Source organism: Gadus chalcogrammus, chromosome 11, assembly GCF_026213295.1.
Source record: "Gadus chalcogrammus isolate NIFS_2021 chromosome 11, NIFS_Gcha_1.0, whole genome shotgun sequence".
In the NCBI taxonomy this organism is placed as follows: domain Eukaryota; kingdom Metazoa; phylum Chordata; class Actinopteri; order Gadiformes; family Gadidae; genus Gadus; species Gadus chalcogrammus.
The window spans coordinates 6,092,790-6,108,459 of record NC_079422.1 but is presented as its reverse complement, the minus strand read 5'-3'; the positions used below and the strand labels follow the sequence as shown (position 1 = coordinate 6,108,459).

The 15,670-nt window shown below is 42.6% G+C and overlaps 3 protein-coding genes across 4 annotated transcripts; 2 read left to right on the top strand and 1 right to left on the bottom strand.

The window, feature by feature from the left end:
- Positions 1-1,674: 1,674 nt before the first annotated feature.
- Positions 1,675-12,367, top strand: zgc:158689 (uncharacterized protein LOC791177 homolog). 2 transcript variants are annotated; one of them, XM_056602325.1, is made up of 15 exons: positions 1,675-2,168; positions 3,622-3,766; positions 3,904-3,979; positions 4,689-4,775; positions 5,601-5,662; positions 5,824-5,895; positions 6,080-6,217; positions 6,822-6,974; positions 7,071-7,247; positions 7,389-8,040; positions 8,236-8,428; positions 8,518-8,580; positions 8,675-8,933; positions 9,026-9,066; positions 9,287-12,367. In XM_056602325.1, the coding sequence occupies exons 2-15, from the start codon at positions 3,719-3,721 to the stop codon at positions 9,357-9,359; spliced, it is 2,094 nt and encodes a 697-aa protein (XP_056458300.1). In that variant the 5' UTR covers positions 1,675-2,168; positions 3,622-3,718; the 3' UTR covers positions 9,360-12,367. The 2 variants fall into 2 exon arrangements, with proteins under 2 accessions (XP_056458300.1, XP_056458301.1); XM_056602326.1 differs by lacking the exon at positions 9,026-9,066.
- On the bottom strand, positions 12,108-13,072 carry ndufa3 (NADH:ubiquinone oxidoreductase subunit A3). Its single transcript, XM_056602368.1, has 4 exons — positions 13,006-13,072; positions 12,684-12,758; positions 12,519-12,596; positions 12,108-12,310 (listed from the first exon to the last, which is right to left on the bottom strand). The coding sequence occupies exons 1-4, from the start codon at positions 13,010-13,012 to the stop codon at positions 12,219-12,221; spliced, it is 252 nt and encodes an 83-aa protein (XP_056458343.1). The 5' UTR covers positions 13,013-13,072; the 3' UTR covers positions 12,108-12,218.
- Positions 13,073-13,388: 316 nt separating this feature from the next.
- On the top strand, positions 13,389-15,539 carry tfpt (TCF3 (E2A) fusion partner). Its single transcript, XM_056602361.1, has 7 exons — positions 13,389-13,558; positions 13,710-13,811; positions 14,111-14,233; positions 14,364-14,434; positions 14,530-14,599; positions 14,953-15,105; positions 15,367-15,539. The coding sequence occupies exons 2-7, from the start codon at positions 13,710-13,712 to the stop codon at positions 15,439-15,441; spliced, it is 594 nt and encodes a 197-aa protein (XP_056458336.1). The 5' UTR covers positions 13,389-13,558; the 3' UTR covers positions 15,442-15,539.
- Positions 15,540-15,670: the final 131 nt, after the last annotated feature.

Below are 15,670 nucleotides of genomic sequence, written 5' to 3'. Positions count from 1 at the left end.
GAAAGGAGCACCAACCCTTTAGCGGCTAAAGGGTTGGTGCTCCGTTCTTGTGACCCGGTTTTGGCTCATTGTGTGATTGAGGATGTTTGAGTCGATCGTCTATAACCTTGTCAGAGACTATAATTGACATGCACGTGACATTGTTACAGTTCTTAAATTATATTTTGACGGAGGAAGCCCTCTGCGGGAATGGAACCCATGTCTCTGGAACTGACCATAATATTGTTATGTCTCAAAGGTCACATTAGGTTTCAATGGATACCGGATTCAGTTGAGCCCCGGTCTTCAGATCAACAACAGCTCTCAAATTTACCACAAAACTCTGCCAATGATCTGGTCAGGGTTAATAGTTTAGAATTATTAGAATTATTACTTTAATTATTATTATGAGCACATGACATGCTTCCAAAATGTTGGAAGCATTTCAGGATACCAAGGGGCATTACTAAGGATACCAAGGGGCATTCTTGGCGGGACTTGAACCCAGGTCTGAAATGCTGATAGCTGCTCTCCACTGGACCCCCAAGACCCAGATTATCATCTGGTCAGAGGTTATCATTTACATCCCAATTCGCATGACATCATTACATGTCCATGCATTGAACCCATTAAGAATGATATGTCACGGTCACATTTAGCTACTTACTTTAGGATTCTGTGTGGAGCCCCGTCAACTGGATGATGGTCCACAGCTCGCTGCGCGGCACCACCAAGAGGACAGCTATGACCTGGTCAGAGGTCATATCTCCAAAAGGACTTCATGACTTTAGGTTTCCATGGAGACCCCCCTATAGTACTCGACCCCGGGGTCTTAAGGGAAGATAAACAACAGCTCTCTCTGCTGCGGCCGTGATATGCTGACTATGGGCAAGTTGGAGGTTATAATTGACAAGCAACTCACATGACATTGTTACTTTTCAAAGACAACAACAGGTTTCATGGAGACTGAGCAGGACTTGAACTCAGGTCTTCATTGAAGTGATGACCATCAGCTTCAACAGCTCTTTCTGCTGATGCACCGGTTAGAATTGACATTACAAACGGAATGTAACTGGTAATTTCGTTGCTCTGTAACATGTGCAATGACAATAAAGTTCTATCTTCTATCTTCTAAAGACACCATGTCATGGTGAAAGCATTTAGAAATGATAAAGACTCGACTGATAAATTCAGGTAGGCCTACTAAGAAAGCTTAAGATAAGACTCTTGTGTGAGAATGTGATTTTGAGATTGAGTACTGGTGGCCTACTGCTGCAATGTAACTTCTGGGATTTCCAGACTTTAAATTTCATTTATAAATGTTTGCTAAGGCATAGATAGTCCTAACTTTAGATGAGCCCACACTCAGATGAGTATTAACGACCTTAACTAATAAGGAATTGCAGCATTATTAAGTGTATGATTAAAACGCAAATTGTTTGGAAATCATTAACTTAATAATAATAAACCCTTATCGCACAATGAACTGATTATAGATAGCCTACTAATGATGCAGAAACAACGCTTTATAAATTAGGAAATTACTATCTACTACTTTATGAATGCTTCAAAGTGTCCGTTTGGTGGAGCGCTGTCCCAGTGTAGGGCAGAGCGGTGATAAGGCTGCACGGCGCCTCTTGATGTCCCTCGGTCCCCGAACATGTCCCAGGTCATTTCTCTCCCTGCCACTATTCAGACAGGGTCCCGTTAGCTCATTGTTATTCTGCCCGAGAGATTGAGTGAGTGAGGGAGTGAGGGGGATAGCGAGGGAACGAGCTAAATAGAGAGCACATTGTCAGGGCAGGAGTGGTTGGGAGAATGGGATGGCTGAGGGTTGTAACGGCAGTAAAGTTGCGGGTGCATTTCTAGGGCTTGTTGCTGATTCTCTGGCCGGGGTGCGAGCGTGAAGGCATGTTGATAATCGGCTCAATAATGAGAAGAGGTACTGAACGGCACCACATAACTGACCCCGATTCCTGGGACTAAAGGAGAGGCAGCGAGAGTGTAAAGAGAGGGAGAATGAGGGCAGGCAAAGGGGTGGAGGGCTCTGAGATTTAGTGCACTGGTGGATGAAACAACCCCCCACTAACGAAGGGCGAAAGTAACAGAAAGAAAGGAGGGGGGAGCTGCTCTGCGTTCCGTTTAACAGTCGCACAGCAACTTTGTTTCCAACAATGACATCTGAAAAGGTATGTTCTTCTTTTTTTTTTTACCATTTTCAAAGATTGTATCCTATGTTGCCCCCATTTTGGTTGAGTGGAAATAGTTTGAACTCTTTTGAACTCAACAGGTAGCCTAAAGAGGCGGTATGGCCAGATGGTAGGGGACTTTTGGTGCACAGCTAAATGTGTTGAAACAATGTTGTGGGTCCATGGAACGTCCATGGCCTACGGTGTAACGCATTGCATCTATAAATTGCGGGATGCGGTTGAATTTGCCAATCAACTGTTGAATAATTTATTATCTCGACTGCAGTAAATTCATTAATGGTGGGGTACTATAGCACATGATAGGCCCTATGTTTTCATGCATTAGTCACGATTGTTGAATGAGTTAAAGGGATGACTCTAAATAATTAATATTTGGCGTAACTCTTCAAAAGCAATAATGCATTATGCAAGCATGCAGCTTTGGCATGGATCATATGTGATTCTTCAGATGTGCATAGCTGGGAACCACATGTTACTTCGATGTAAACCTATTGTATGACATGGAGAGAATGGTTGGCACATTAATCCATCGAAACCTGCTTAACATCAAATTCATCAGCAGCCTGTCATGGGAAAGCTAATATTGTGAGAAGGTGCTCCTGGTGCTAGGCGGAAATGTTTCCTTGAGCCAGTCGTCATTACTTGATATGGCTCTAAGTGTTTCACGTAATCTGGCTGTAATAACAAAAGGGGAAGCCGTAGTAGGATGAGCCATTTGTCACTGCAGCCATGCTGGAGTCCCTTCGACCCTGGAGCGCTTTCCTTCATCCTCCTCTTTGCCAGGGAATCAAGGAATCGTGGTGTCCCGTTTATTGTGTGTCTGGAGACATGGGACACCGTATTGTTCTTATCTCAGAATGTGGGGCTGCACGGCCACATGAGTCTAGGAGAAATATTTGGGTTCCCTCAATGCTGGGAAGAGATACTGGAATTGGCAACAGGGACACTAAAGTGATCCATGGAAAACAGGAGCTAGAAAAGAAAACAACTGACTGAAAGAAAATAAAGAATTGGTATAGGCTATTATTCATTGTTGTATGATTCGTTTGTTTTAAATATCAAATCTTTACATGCATATTTGAATAACGTTTAATTTAATTATTGTATAGGCAATTAATAATCATGTTTCTTGTTAGACCTGGAATGCAGTGTTCAAGCATAATAGCAGCTTAATAGTGTTCCCTACAGATTGGGCCTTCCTTTATAGTTAGTGTTGTGAGCCCTGAGAAAGGGACATCTCTATGTGCATGGATCAATGGGGACCTCCGCAGTAATGCTGCCTACATGAGGAGCCTACCAATGAATGCCTTTACATGCCCGTCTCCTCTTTAAATGTCGGGGAGCTTCTATAAGACTGACACTTTTGAGGTTGTTGTGCTTTTGGGGCTAATTCATGCACTAATGCAAAAAAAAATTCATGTTCACCTTTTAGTGGGTTGCTGTTGTTTGAGTTTGGAACCAGGGAGGAACACAACAACAACAACAACAACGTATACATATAAATTAAAACAAAGAGCAACAGAGCAACCATGTCTCGCACCGAAGAGGTCAACAAGATGACAGAGAACGTCTATAAGGTAAGATGTTTCGGCCTGTATAGTGCACCATGACCAACTCTGTTGTCATCGGGCCCATATTTGTGTTGCCGCATATTCTATTTCTGCTGAATGGTTTTCAAAGTGCCTGCCTCTAAAACAAAGTGATGCGCTTGCAGGGCATCCTGGACCAGTTCAATCCCAGTTTGAAGAACTTTGTAACGATGGGGAAACACTACGAAAAAGCCTTGATGGGTGAGTGACACATTGTTCCTGAAAAAGAACCAAACTTTGCTTAGAAAAATGGCCTAAACCTTTGTAAATATTAACCAATGATATTATACTACATGTCGTTTCTAGTTAGCTCAGATGTGCCTGGTATACAGTGAAGACGGGGCTGTTTGTCCCACTTTAGCCAGAGAAGCTTCATTAGAAGTGCTGTTCCAGCCTCTCATTAGAGCCTACAGAGGACCATTGTCATACCCTCTGTAACCCCTTTCACACCCCGGCCAAAACCTGGGAAAGACCCGCACTGGCTGTGAAATGGTGGATCTGCAATAAAGCGAACCTCCACTCAGTTCACAGCCACATGCAGTAAAGAGGGTGTCGGTAACGGGAACCCATTTGGTTAAGATCTGATGCCATGGCATTATGAAGTAAAAGATTATTAAAAAAGAGTTGCTCTGCTTGTGTGTGTCTAACAGGTCACAAATTAAACAAAATAATTTGAAGAAAACAAAACAACAGTCTAATGTCTTACACAACTACAGAAAATACATAGTCTGCTCTTTAATAACACGAAATACCAACAAATGTACAAAGTTTCAAGCCCCGACAACAGGGCATTTTCATGTGACCTTACCCTGGTCTAAAGGGTTTAACCTGTGTTCAAAGTCCCCGGTGGTACACATGTTTCTGGTATGAAATGACATTTCATTCAGCAAAAATGTGCTATTTTCTTCAGGAGTGACAGTGGCTGCCAAGGGCTACTTTGATGCCCTCGTGAAGCTCGGAGAGCTGGCTAGCGACAGCCAGGGGTCTAAAGAACTGGGTGAGCGGCGGAACAGGCCGGAGGAGCAGAGCTATGTGGGCAAATGGAAAGGAAACGATACGCATTAGAGATGGATAGATAAAGGCATAGATAGTAAGAAGACAGGGGGGACATGCAGAGCGCGATAAAGAGAGCGAGGGAGAGAGTGAGATGTAGAAAGGGAAAGAGAACTGAAGTAGAGGGAGAGAGTAGATTCATTGTTGGGAGATTAACAACACCACATGATCTCATTGTAATGCTGAAAACAGCGGGGGTGGCCCGAGAGAGAGAGAGAGAGAGAGAGAGAGAGAGAGAGAGAGAGAGAGAGAGAGAGAGAGAGAGAGAGGGAGGGAGGGAGGCAGGCAGGCAGGGAGGGAGAGATGCCAGACACCACAGACTACTGTGCTGTATGGGGGAAGGGGGAGGAATAGATGGAGGAACGGATGTGGAAATTGACTTACAACTCACAGCAGGGGGGAGGAGGGACAAATGCAATCAGTGCAAACAGTTGGGATATTGGACAGTGAAATATGGATGTGAACTCATAAAGAGTTAACAATAATCACTGGTATTTTCTAGTTTTTTAGACCTATGGCTTATATCTGTATCACATGTTACTATACTGTGTAAATGTTGTGTCATAGCACAACAATACCAGGCTTAGTTTGTTTCCTGTATTAGGCTTTTTATGTTCTTTATGTAGGGCTGAAATCGTACCCTACTTTACTCAACTGAACGGTTGGTCTGTACTTTTGTTGACTTTAGTGTTTGTTACTGTAGTCGGCAACAGTCTACTCAATTAAAGCCTTTCTTTTAATGTAGTCTAATTGATGACATTCATTCCAGGTGACACACTGTTTCAGATGGCTGAGGTCCATCGACAGATTCAGGTCCAACTGGAAGATGTGGTAAGTGTGTGTACTGCTGCAGTCGTTTGGTTTGAATCCATTTTTTTTTTGTGTCACAGAGAGATAGGAAGGTGAGAATCAGAGAGCATTGCAAGTGTAGACATGGACATGTTAATATGTTGTATTATATCATTTACTATATTCATCTGATTTCTCCACAGTTAAAGCTTTTTCATTCTGAGCTGCTCGCCCAGTTGGAGCAGAAGTTGGAGTTGGACATCAAATACCTTACAGTGAGTGTGCTAGCTTACATTACATGACTCAAACATCTGAGCACTTGCTGAGTCCAGGTGAGTTTAGTGTCGGGCCTGTGTAGTCCTTTGCTGATGTTAAGTCGTTTAAACAAGAACCCTCTTCATGAACACAACCTTGCGTGGCTTGCTGGGCTTCTTTCCTTCTTCTTTCATTCTCTCTCAGGCGACATTGAAGAAGTACCAGAGTGAACGCAGGTCTAAGACCGAGTCTATTGAGCGATGCCAGTCCCAGCTGAAGAAGCTACGCAGGAAGAGCCAGGCCACGCGTCACCCCAACAAATACGGAGACAGAGAGATGCAGGTAAGAAGGAAACCCAAAGGGGTCAATGTATTGTTGTATTTTTTGGCATTGTATAGCATGCATGCACATGGCCTAACTCCTACAGCTGTGGAGATTATGCAGTGAAAACAAAGTGGCCTATTGTGTGCACAAAAATTATCTAACACACACACCTAATCAGCATTAAAAGAGGTGACGTAAACGCCTTGATCACTGTGTTTGTTATTGGCGCTCTGAATGAGATTAAAGGACAATCCGTCTCAGTGGATTTTGTTAAAATGGCCACTGAGTTTAGTTAGTTGGAAGAAATGTGGCTTGTTTAAGAGGTACAGCCGTATTATTTCTCATTTGGAAGTGGCGGCAGTGTAGAACAGCCTGGTTATTTCAGAGGAAAGGTCAAACGCTTGAGGTCAAATATTTCATGATTCCGATCACTTACAGGCAGGAAGTTGGTCACAGTTTCCTCAATGTGTAATCGTTGAGCTTGTCCCTTTCCCTCAGCCTGCGCTTAAAGGTCACTCTTTGTTCAGTGAAGTTTGTTTTTGTTATAGTTGTCCTTATAGTTTCTGATTTTTGTATTGAAACATCCAAAATGAAACCTTGATCCAAACTGTTTCTCTCGCAGTTTGTGGAGCTGATGAGCCGTCGCCAGTTGGAGCTGGACACTCTGGTTGCCGTGGGTTACAGGTCTGCGCTCACTGAGGAGAGAAGGAGATACTGCTTCCTGGTGGACCGACAGAGTTCTGTCACCAAACTGCTCATCAACTACCACTGCAAGGTGACGCCATAAGCATAACCATTGTTGGACTCAATGTTCTTCACACAATGTGCTATTGCTTGAGTTACCAACATGGTGTACTCCTTATTCTCCCAGGTCAGGGAACTTCTGTCCCAGAAGTTGTCGTCTTGGCAACAGTCCTGTTCCCAGCCTACCAAGCTTCCAGAACGGGCCCTGAACCTCCTGCGCCATACCGCTCCACAGACCTCCGGGGCGGCAGGGATAGCGGACACCCTGCGGCACACCAAGCTAGGCTCCTCCCAGCCCGACCAGGTGACAGAGCAGTGTTTCACCGTGCTTTGGTTTTTAATATCCAAGAGATGCTTTGCACTCCCTGTTATTTATACACAACCATAGACCCTTTCACATTGAATCATTGTTAATGTATCTCCATTCTTCCTAACGGCCTATCAGAGGCTGTCTGTTCAGGAAGTCCCGCCTCTGTCAAATGGAGACACCAATCGATCTCAGCAGCAGCAGCAGCAGCAGCAGCAGCGGGGCCTCCCCCCCCCCTCCTCCCAGAGTGACAGCCCTCAACCTCAGGGCTCCCCTCCACTGCCCCGCCCCCCGGCCGCCTGCGACGGGGCCTCCGGTGGTGAATCCCTCGGAGCGTCCCCCCAGCACGCCAGCACGCCACTGGGCTTGCAGCCCGGCCCGCGCCCCGACAGCAGCAGCGGCCAGGGCCCCTGCACGCGCACCAGCGCCACAGGCAGCTCCTCCCAGCAGAGCCCTCTGCTCCTGGCCACCGGCACCTCCAACCTGTCCCCGTGCCTCATCCCCTCCACGGTGCTGTCCCTCAGCCAGGCCCCCTCCGCCCTGAACGCCATGCAGGCCATGACCCTACCCATCGCCCACAGCGCCCCCCACAGCCCCCCACTGCCCCACAGCGCGCCCCTCTCCCGGGCCATGACCCCCATCCATCTGATGCACCAACAGGCGGGGTCCGGAGGAGGCCAGGGTCCCCCGCTGAACCCCCTGCTGATGAAGGCCGCTGAGATGTATGCAACATCCACCCTGCCGTTGCCTAGGAGACCTGTCAGTGAGATTAGACTGGGTGGCTTTCAAGGTAAGATTTGATCACTTGGGGTGATTAAAGCAGTTGTATAAACCCTGGTTCTGACTAGCTCCAGTGGGAGAGCCTGGCATTAACATGCCTAATGTTCACGGTGTGCCCTGAATGCAATTCGTCCGCCGTCATTTTAGGTTAAATGTAGATTCTGTAACAGAATGACCTGATCTCCTTCCCCTCGCTGCTATGCAGGCACCAGTTTGCCCAGAATGCTTTCTGAACCAATGCGTGTGGAAGCCATGTTTGCACACACGCCCGCAGGATCTGAGGGCGGTGCGGCGGGCGGGGCCTGCTTGCTTCACTTCCTGCCCAACGATAACATTACCCTGCTCATATCTGAGCCGAGGGATGGCTGGCATTACGGCCAGAACGAAAGGACTGGACGGTAAAACATTGTTCAAATTGTATGCCCGGCCTTCGTTATGAACAGGACGATAAAAGACATCTCACATCTCCAAATGATCTCCCTCACAGAAAAGGCTGGTTTCCATACTCCTACACCCAGCCCCATGCCAACAACATGGATAACCACAGCAGGTTAGTCCACAGGGAACACACTGTCCGCCCTTCAGGAGACACTCTAAAAGGCTTCCCCCTGGCTAATGATATCCCGTATTCTCCCCCCCTACAGCTCCCTCTTGCTCTCTAAGGCCAGCAGTGGCAGCGATGGCCAACTCGACAAGCTGGTGTCGGCGGGCCTGCCTGCCCTGACCCCCGAGTCAGAAGAAGAACGCTCCCTTCCTCCACAAAGGGTTAGCACCTTCCGCCCACGCCCGTACAGCATGGCCGACAGCCACAAGGTCAGCCTGAGGGCCGGTGGCGCCACCCAGGGGATGGGGGAGTGGATAGGGCCCGCCCCCCAGCCCTCTCAGTCCACGCTGAGGCAGGAGGTAACAACGCCGTAGAACAGCCTCGTCCTTGCCTGCCTAACGCCAAATCAATGCTCTCTGATTCTCACCTTCCTATCTCTCTGTGATCATAGCTCTCTTCAGATTTGGCCTCTCCTCCACCCTCCCCAACCAGGTAGATACATGCTTTATAACCCCTGAAAAGAGTGCCGTGCTGAACGCTTCTCCACTGATCAGGAAATAATAACAATGCCATTATATCTGTAGGATTAGTGTGTCAATTGCAAGGTGTGATAGAGATGAATTAGAGATGATCCATCCCTTTGAATATGTGTACATGTTGTTTATGTGTTTAGAACTTTCCATTTCATTTTCATTTTGACTTTCTTTTTCAGGACAAATCCGTTTGCTCACGTCAAACTCAGGAGGACGGTCACCAATGACCGCTCGGCTCCCATCATTGAGTGATATGTGGGACACGGCAGTTTATGAAAGAGATGGTACAAACATACAGAGTTCTAATGGAACAGGTCTTCTGTCAAGCCATTTTGAAGTAAAGTGTTTGTGATTATTTAAAATTATACTACTTTTAGATTCTACATTTAGATTAAATAAGACGGATGTATGATACGTCTATACATGATATGCCTGGATAAAGGCAAGAAAAATGCTTCAAATTAAAATGCTTAAAACAAGACTAATATCAGAAAATAAATGAAGAAACGGTATATATTCTGATCGCTAATCTGATTATAATCTGATTCCGTAACCATGGTTACAGTAAATATAATAAATGTATTATATTGACCCAATATGACAAAGTTGTAGAACCTAAGATCAAAAAACTTTTATTCACTATGGTGAACATAGGTGTCTGGAAAAATGGTTGCGTATACCCGAAGTAAAAAGGCAGTTGGACAACTGTTCAATACAACTTTTTCTGAGTTTTACTTAGTCTGTTAATTAAAAAAATGAAGAGTCAAATGATTAGGGGACAGGCTCCTAACAGCAAAATCTATATTTTCTCCTTGACAATGAAATATCACAGAAAGGACAGGTTCCTCATTTATTTTATTTGTACTTTCCAAGTAGCTGCCATTTTCTTTATGGATCAATCTACGAATATGCAATCCATCCCATCTTAAAGATGCAATCTATCCTTTTTGCTTGAAAGTAAACATTCTCATTTGCATTCACAATTTATAGTTAACACTGTGCATTATGTTTATGTTGTGCCTTTTAAACATGCCATCATATAAAATAGGCCTTAATTGAAACTAATTCCGTGAAGTGTATTGCATTGATAATGAGACCTCAGCATATCTGCTTTGTTCTGTCACACTAGTTGTACTAGTTGTATTTGTCAAAGTAAAAGTCTTTATATAATATTTCAATAAGCAAACTGATGGAATTCAAGATTTTGTGAAGGTTAGGGAAATGGATTTAGAGGTTTAGTTGGTTTGAGTGAACTGTAAATGGTTTTCACCTGAACTGTAAAGAGTACAAAGAGTGATTGTTGTTGGATAGTTTCTTAAGAATGGGCTACGGAGGTGAAGGTTTAAGGAAGAGGTTAGGTCATATGTGGCAGAATTTCCAACACTTAAGTAATTGGGTCTTGTTTGTTCTTGATTCATCTTATGTCCAAATGAAAATCTACAAAACATCTAGATGGACAGCTTAATGTTTACCTGTCAGAACATTTTAGAGAAAAGCCAAAGCCAAGAATTATGAAAAGGATTGTTTTCATATCGAAATGTAACTTTGAAAGTTGATGTAGGAAGTATATGGAAAGTGGATCAGCGTCAGTGCAAGGGTTAGGGGTTACAATGGATATATTTTAGTATGATTGTGCTCACATGGATTTTATCAGATTTGTAAATTCGGATGGTTTATGTTCCTTTTGATTAATGTATATTGTGTGTATATAATGAATGCTGTCGCATTTTTTTAACACCGATCACCATGGCTTACATATATATCAAACAAGAATTTCAAAATATATAATTGTGCCTGGTTAGAATTTTTCCTTAATGCTGCTAAAGGAATGATTTTTCAATCACCACCTTTGGGTCAAGTCAAATGTTGATTTATTGGTAAAGAAAAATTGTATTCCTGTTTGCCTGTTTAGAAATCGCTGAGGTTTTTTATATATTAGACGTTTGAAATTAAATGAAGGCTACGGCAATGCATTCTACCACCACCAACTGACCAGTTTTGTACTTCATGTTCTTTAAATTCCTCAAATGTATTTTTTCATGTTCCCTATTGAACCTACGGTATGTGAGATATTAATTGTAAATTGCAGTAGCTCGCATACTGGGACATACAGGTATTTTAAAATCATAGATGGCATTGCATGACCTGGAAATCTAAACAAGGATTTTAAGGAGGATCAACAGATCGGCATTTAATAACAAGACCATTTGTCTCCTCATACATTTCAGAGATGCTGGACTAGCAAAGTCTATTTTTCCATGCTAAATATCATTGTCAAGTATATAAGAATGTATTCCTTCCCACAAACATATTTCACAGACTTAATAAGCTTCCATAAACATCCTTAATACAAATTTCTAATTATTTTCATTTTCGGTCAATTTGGTTTGTTTATGAGCGCTAAGCCAATTCCATTTATCCAACTAAGCTCGTTCAGTGGCTTGCTAACATAATTCCTGTTTTGTGTTTGTAGCTTAGCCACTAACAGAGGCATTCTACCAAGTTAATATATGTGGAGCTTTGGTACATCGGCCTACTAATGGGTGAATATATTGCTCAAAGTAAGATGATTTCTTGATTTCGAAAATAATGATATTAAATTACAATGGAGTAGCCAGTCAATGTCATAATTGTTCAGTTACCTACCCAGTGCACAACAACAACTTTAAGAACTTGGATGACCATGTTTCTTGATCTTTTCCTCCAAAGGCTGTCATTTCAGAGCCCTGCAGGCCTGCACTAGGGTTTATCCGCACAAAGTAGAAAACAAACATGACTTTGTTCACCCTTTACAGTGGAAACCTTCTTTACGTTGAATATGTTACACAATTCAAATATTGAAAAATGGAATAAAAAAACTAAAAAAAAAGTATCCTGTGGAAGTTGTACCTTTTTGTGTTGAATCAATAAATCATAATTTGTTTCCGCAATTTCCAATATATCATAATAATAAAACCATCTCAGTCATAATGGAATGAATGTGTCAAATACAAAATACACAAGTAAGCACAGAAACAAAATGTATAGGATCATATTTATTGTGAGGTTTCGCCAATAAAGTAGCTACATGGACCAGAAATAATGTACAGTTTTTGCCATGCAACTATGTAGTTATAGCTTTTTAAGCCATTCCAAGTTGGGTCCTTCTTTGTCAGATGGATGTGCGGGGACGTCAGGCATATTTCCGTCATCTCGAACAGGAACTAGATTGAAGAAAGGGATTATTTATCGTGAATATGGCACAGCTGAACTGCTTATTGTAGTAGTATCGAATGAAACAACACAAACACTAATGTGTATTGTATATAATATCAAGCAATCAAAAATCTCGCTTGGTTGCACAGATTAAGTTTTTTGATCAGGGACATCAGAAACCAAAACCACCACCATACAACGTAGGCCTGTGTTTACCTGGGTAGTTGAATGGCACAGCCTGGTTCATCATCGCTGAATATTTGGTCAGGGGACTCACAAATGGTAATATAACCCCTGTGGACCACCATGAGGTTAAATACATCAAAATATATATATCAATGCAACCCTAACACAGGGGATCATGATACCATGGTTACTAACCTAAAATCCCAAGTCCACAGGAAACCACAATAACTGGTTCCTTATTCCACGCATTCTTCAGGAAAGCTCCAATCGCTGAAAGAAAACAAACCATTGAAAGATCACTTTAGGATAGCTGCAGAGACGGGAGGCTTTCACCGTCCGCCCGGCGTCCAAGGTCACTATTTTGTTTCATGAGGAGTCGACTGGTTTGCCTTAAACCAATACCAAATTGTGTGTCCTTGTATTGCTGAAAGGTAAACACAACGACCTTTTATATGGCATTGAAATACGTCTATATACCCCTACTTGTTCTTCATAAGATATCGAAATGTACACTAACCCGCCATGTTGTATGTAGTTCTCCAGACACGCAAGGGCTTGTGGGGGATGTATGCTATACCCCTTCACGTATATTTGATGCGACGCAGAATAAAATATAATATGAATTGTATTTGTTTCAATATTTATTTGGTGATTAAGCTCTTAACATGTGGGCTTCCAATACGAATTTTCTTAAAATGGGAAGCTTTATTCCAATTATACATAGTTACAAAGTAAATATGTGTGAAGTAAAAATCAAGGAATATGTATGTGATATTATAACTTTTGGTATCTAATTGTAAAAAATAAATAAATAAACAGACACCAAAAACACAGACTAGTTTAATCCATGCTGGTTTATAAATGTGCACGCCGTGAGCTGGTTCGGCTTGTTTACACTACACCGGAAGTCGGCTCAACAAGACTTGCAAAAGATCACGGCGCGAACGGATGTTTTAGTTGGTTTTATGATTTGGGTTTATTGCAATGTTGACGTTATCTAGTGTTATAAATAGTAAAATATATAGATGCTATGAACACATCATCACGGGATTTAATCGGCTGAACAAAATGTATGTTGCGTTTTCGATTCACGGCTAGCTGTTTGCTAGTAGTATAACTGATGACACCGAGCTTGTCTAGGTCATGGAGTCTGTCCAGTTTCAGATTCAGTGTTACTGTTTATTGATATTTAATGTACCTGCTTTTCGTCTTCCTTAATAGATGATGGAGGATTTCTCCGGTTTGGCGCTGCCGCCTCTGTTCGGAGGGCACATCCTGGAAGCAGAGCTGGAACCTGCTGGTGTCGAGTTAGGCCCAGGAGAGGTATAACACAGTCCTATCTCCTCCAGGGTCTACCCTACATCATTAGTCCTGTACCTATGCAATTACTAGTGTATTTCCTGTAGTACCAGGCCCTACAAAAACGCTATTGTAACCATTATCCGTTGATGCAGAATCGCAATGCACGGTTTGGTAGTGTAAACCTATACAACAATGGTTTCTCAGAAGATGTTGTTGGGTTTGGCGTACACACAATGTGCTCTACTACCCCATTCATTTTGGTACATAAATAAAACGCCGAAAGGAAATATCCTAATAACTCCCCACTTGTATTATTTTAGCAGGTGGAACTGGGCCCAGGAGACAGTGAGGTGTTGGATGGAGTGCATGAAGATGAAGAAAAGAGAGCCCTTGATAAACGGAAATATTTGGCTTTGAATAAGAGGTGCAAAGATATTGAACAGGTTTGAAAAGTGCTTAGCATGTATGCCATGCAAGACTCATTTTATATATTTACTAGATTAATGTAATGTGTGTAAATGTAACATGAATTCAATCCTAATTTGGAATCTTCCTGTTATCTTCCATGGTCAGGTAAATCAGAAGATTCTTGGTCGCCTACAACAAGTACAGAGATTATTACGGCGCATGAGGAAAGAAAGACGGTATTTATCTTCATATTTTTTTATGATTGTACTATGTAACATATTATGAAAATATTTCCTTTCCTCTCCTAATGTAATAACTCTTCACCCATTAGGTTCCTGATGAAAACTCTTGATTCTCATGGGGATGATTACAGGAATTCTTACTTGACTATACATCTAGAGGTGAGACACGTATGGGGCACAGCGTGGCAGCGAGGGCGTTCGACTCCCTGGTACTGGGTTCGATGCTCAATGTCCGCATTGTACCTGTACAGGCATCCTAGAGCAAGATGCCTAACCCCTAAATGACATGGTTCTCAGGTATATTATATCTACTTTAGAGATATAGATGCTTGTAGGTTCCAAATATAAAAATCAGACAAATAACTGATGTATTTTTTGATGGCTATCTTTGAAAATTTCAATGCCGCAAAGAAATTCATCCCGGAAACCCTACAAACCACTTTTCTTCCTACATTTCTATTATTAAAATGATGGTTATTCTGTGTGAAAGATATTGTGTTTTTCTGTCTCAGGATGAGTCCACCGTCCCTCTAGAATCAGCAACTGGACAGGAGGGGGACCGGATTAATGGTGCGTCTGGTTCTTCTGGTGCAGCACACCATGGAGCCGGACCAAAGAAGAGGAGACATCGCATTCCAAAGCAGGAGAAGGATAAAGACCCACAGGTATGGGAGGAATATAGGTATTAAGAGATTTTTATTGTAAATAATATGAGCATTATAAGCATACCTTTTTAATAGTATTTTCTGAGTACTCAACTGATAAAGTGGGATTCACTGTGTGCGAAGATCCACATTAGGAATCATAGACATAGTGCAAATCTCTGCAGAGCTGCCTGCATTTATATTTCCAAGGCATGTTAATGTGTATGAAAAGGGCAACATTTTTTATTTTATTTACTAACTATGCTTTCATTCACCTTACAGACTGAGCCTGATATCCCAATGTTGGATGAATCACCTTTTGGGGAAATACCAAGTCCTACTCCCCTGTCTCACTGACAAGAGGTCCTCTCGCTAGAATGTCTGATTGTAAAGTTAAGATGCCACTTATTCAGCCAGGTTTTGTACTTGACTAGTGGCTACTTATTCCATTTGGTTTTCTTTGTGTATATATTTGTTTTATTAAAATGGATTTATGCCAAACATGTTCATGCCATTTGTGTTGATTTATGTATAGAAGCAGGTAATTGTTGGCGACAAACCAGTTATATGAGAATATGTCAAATGA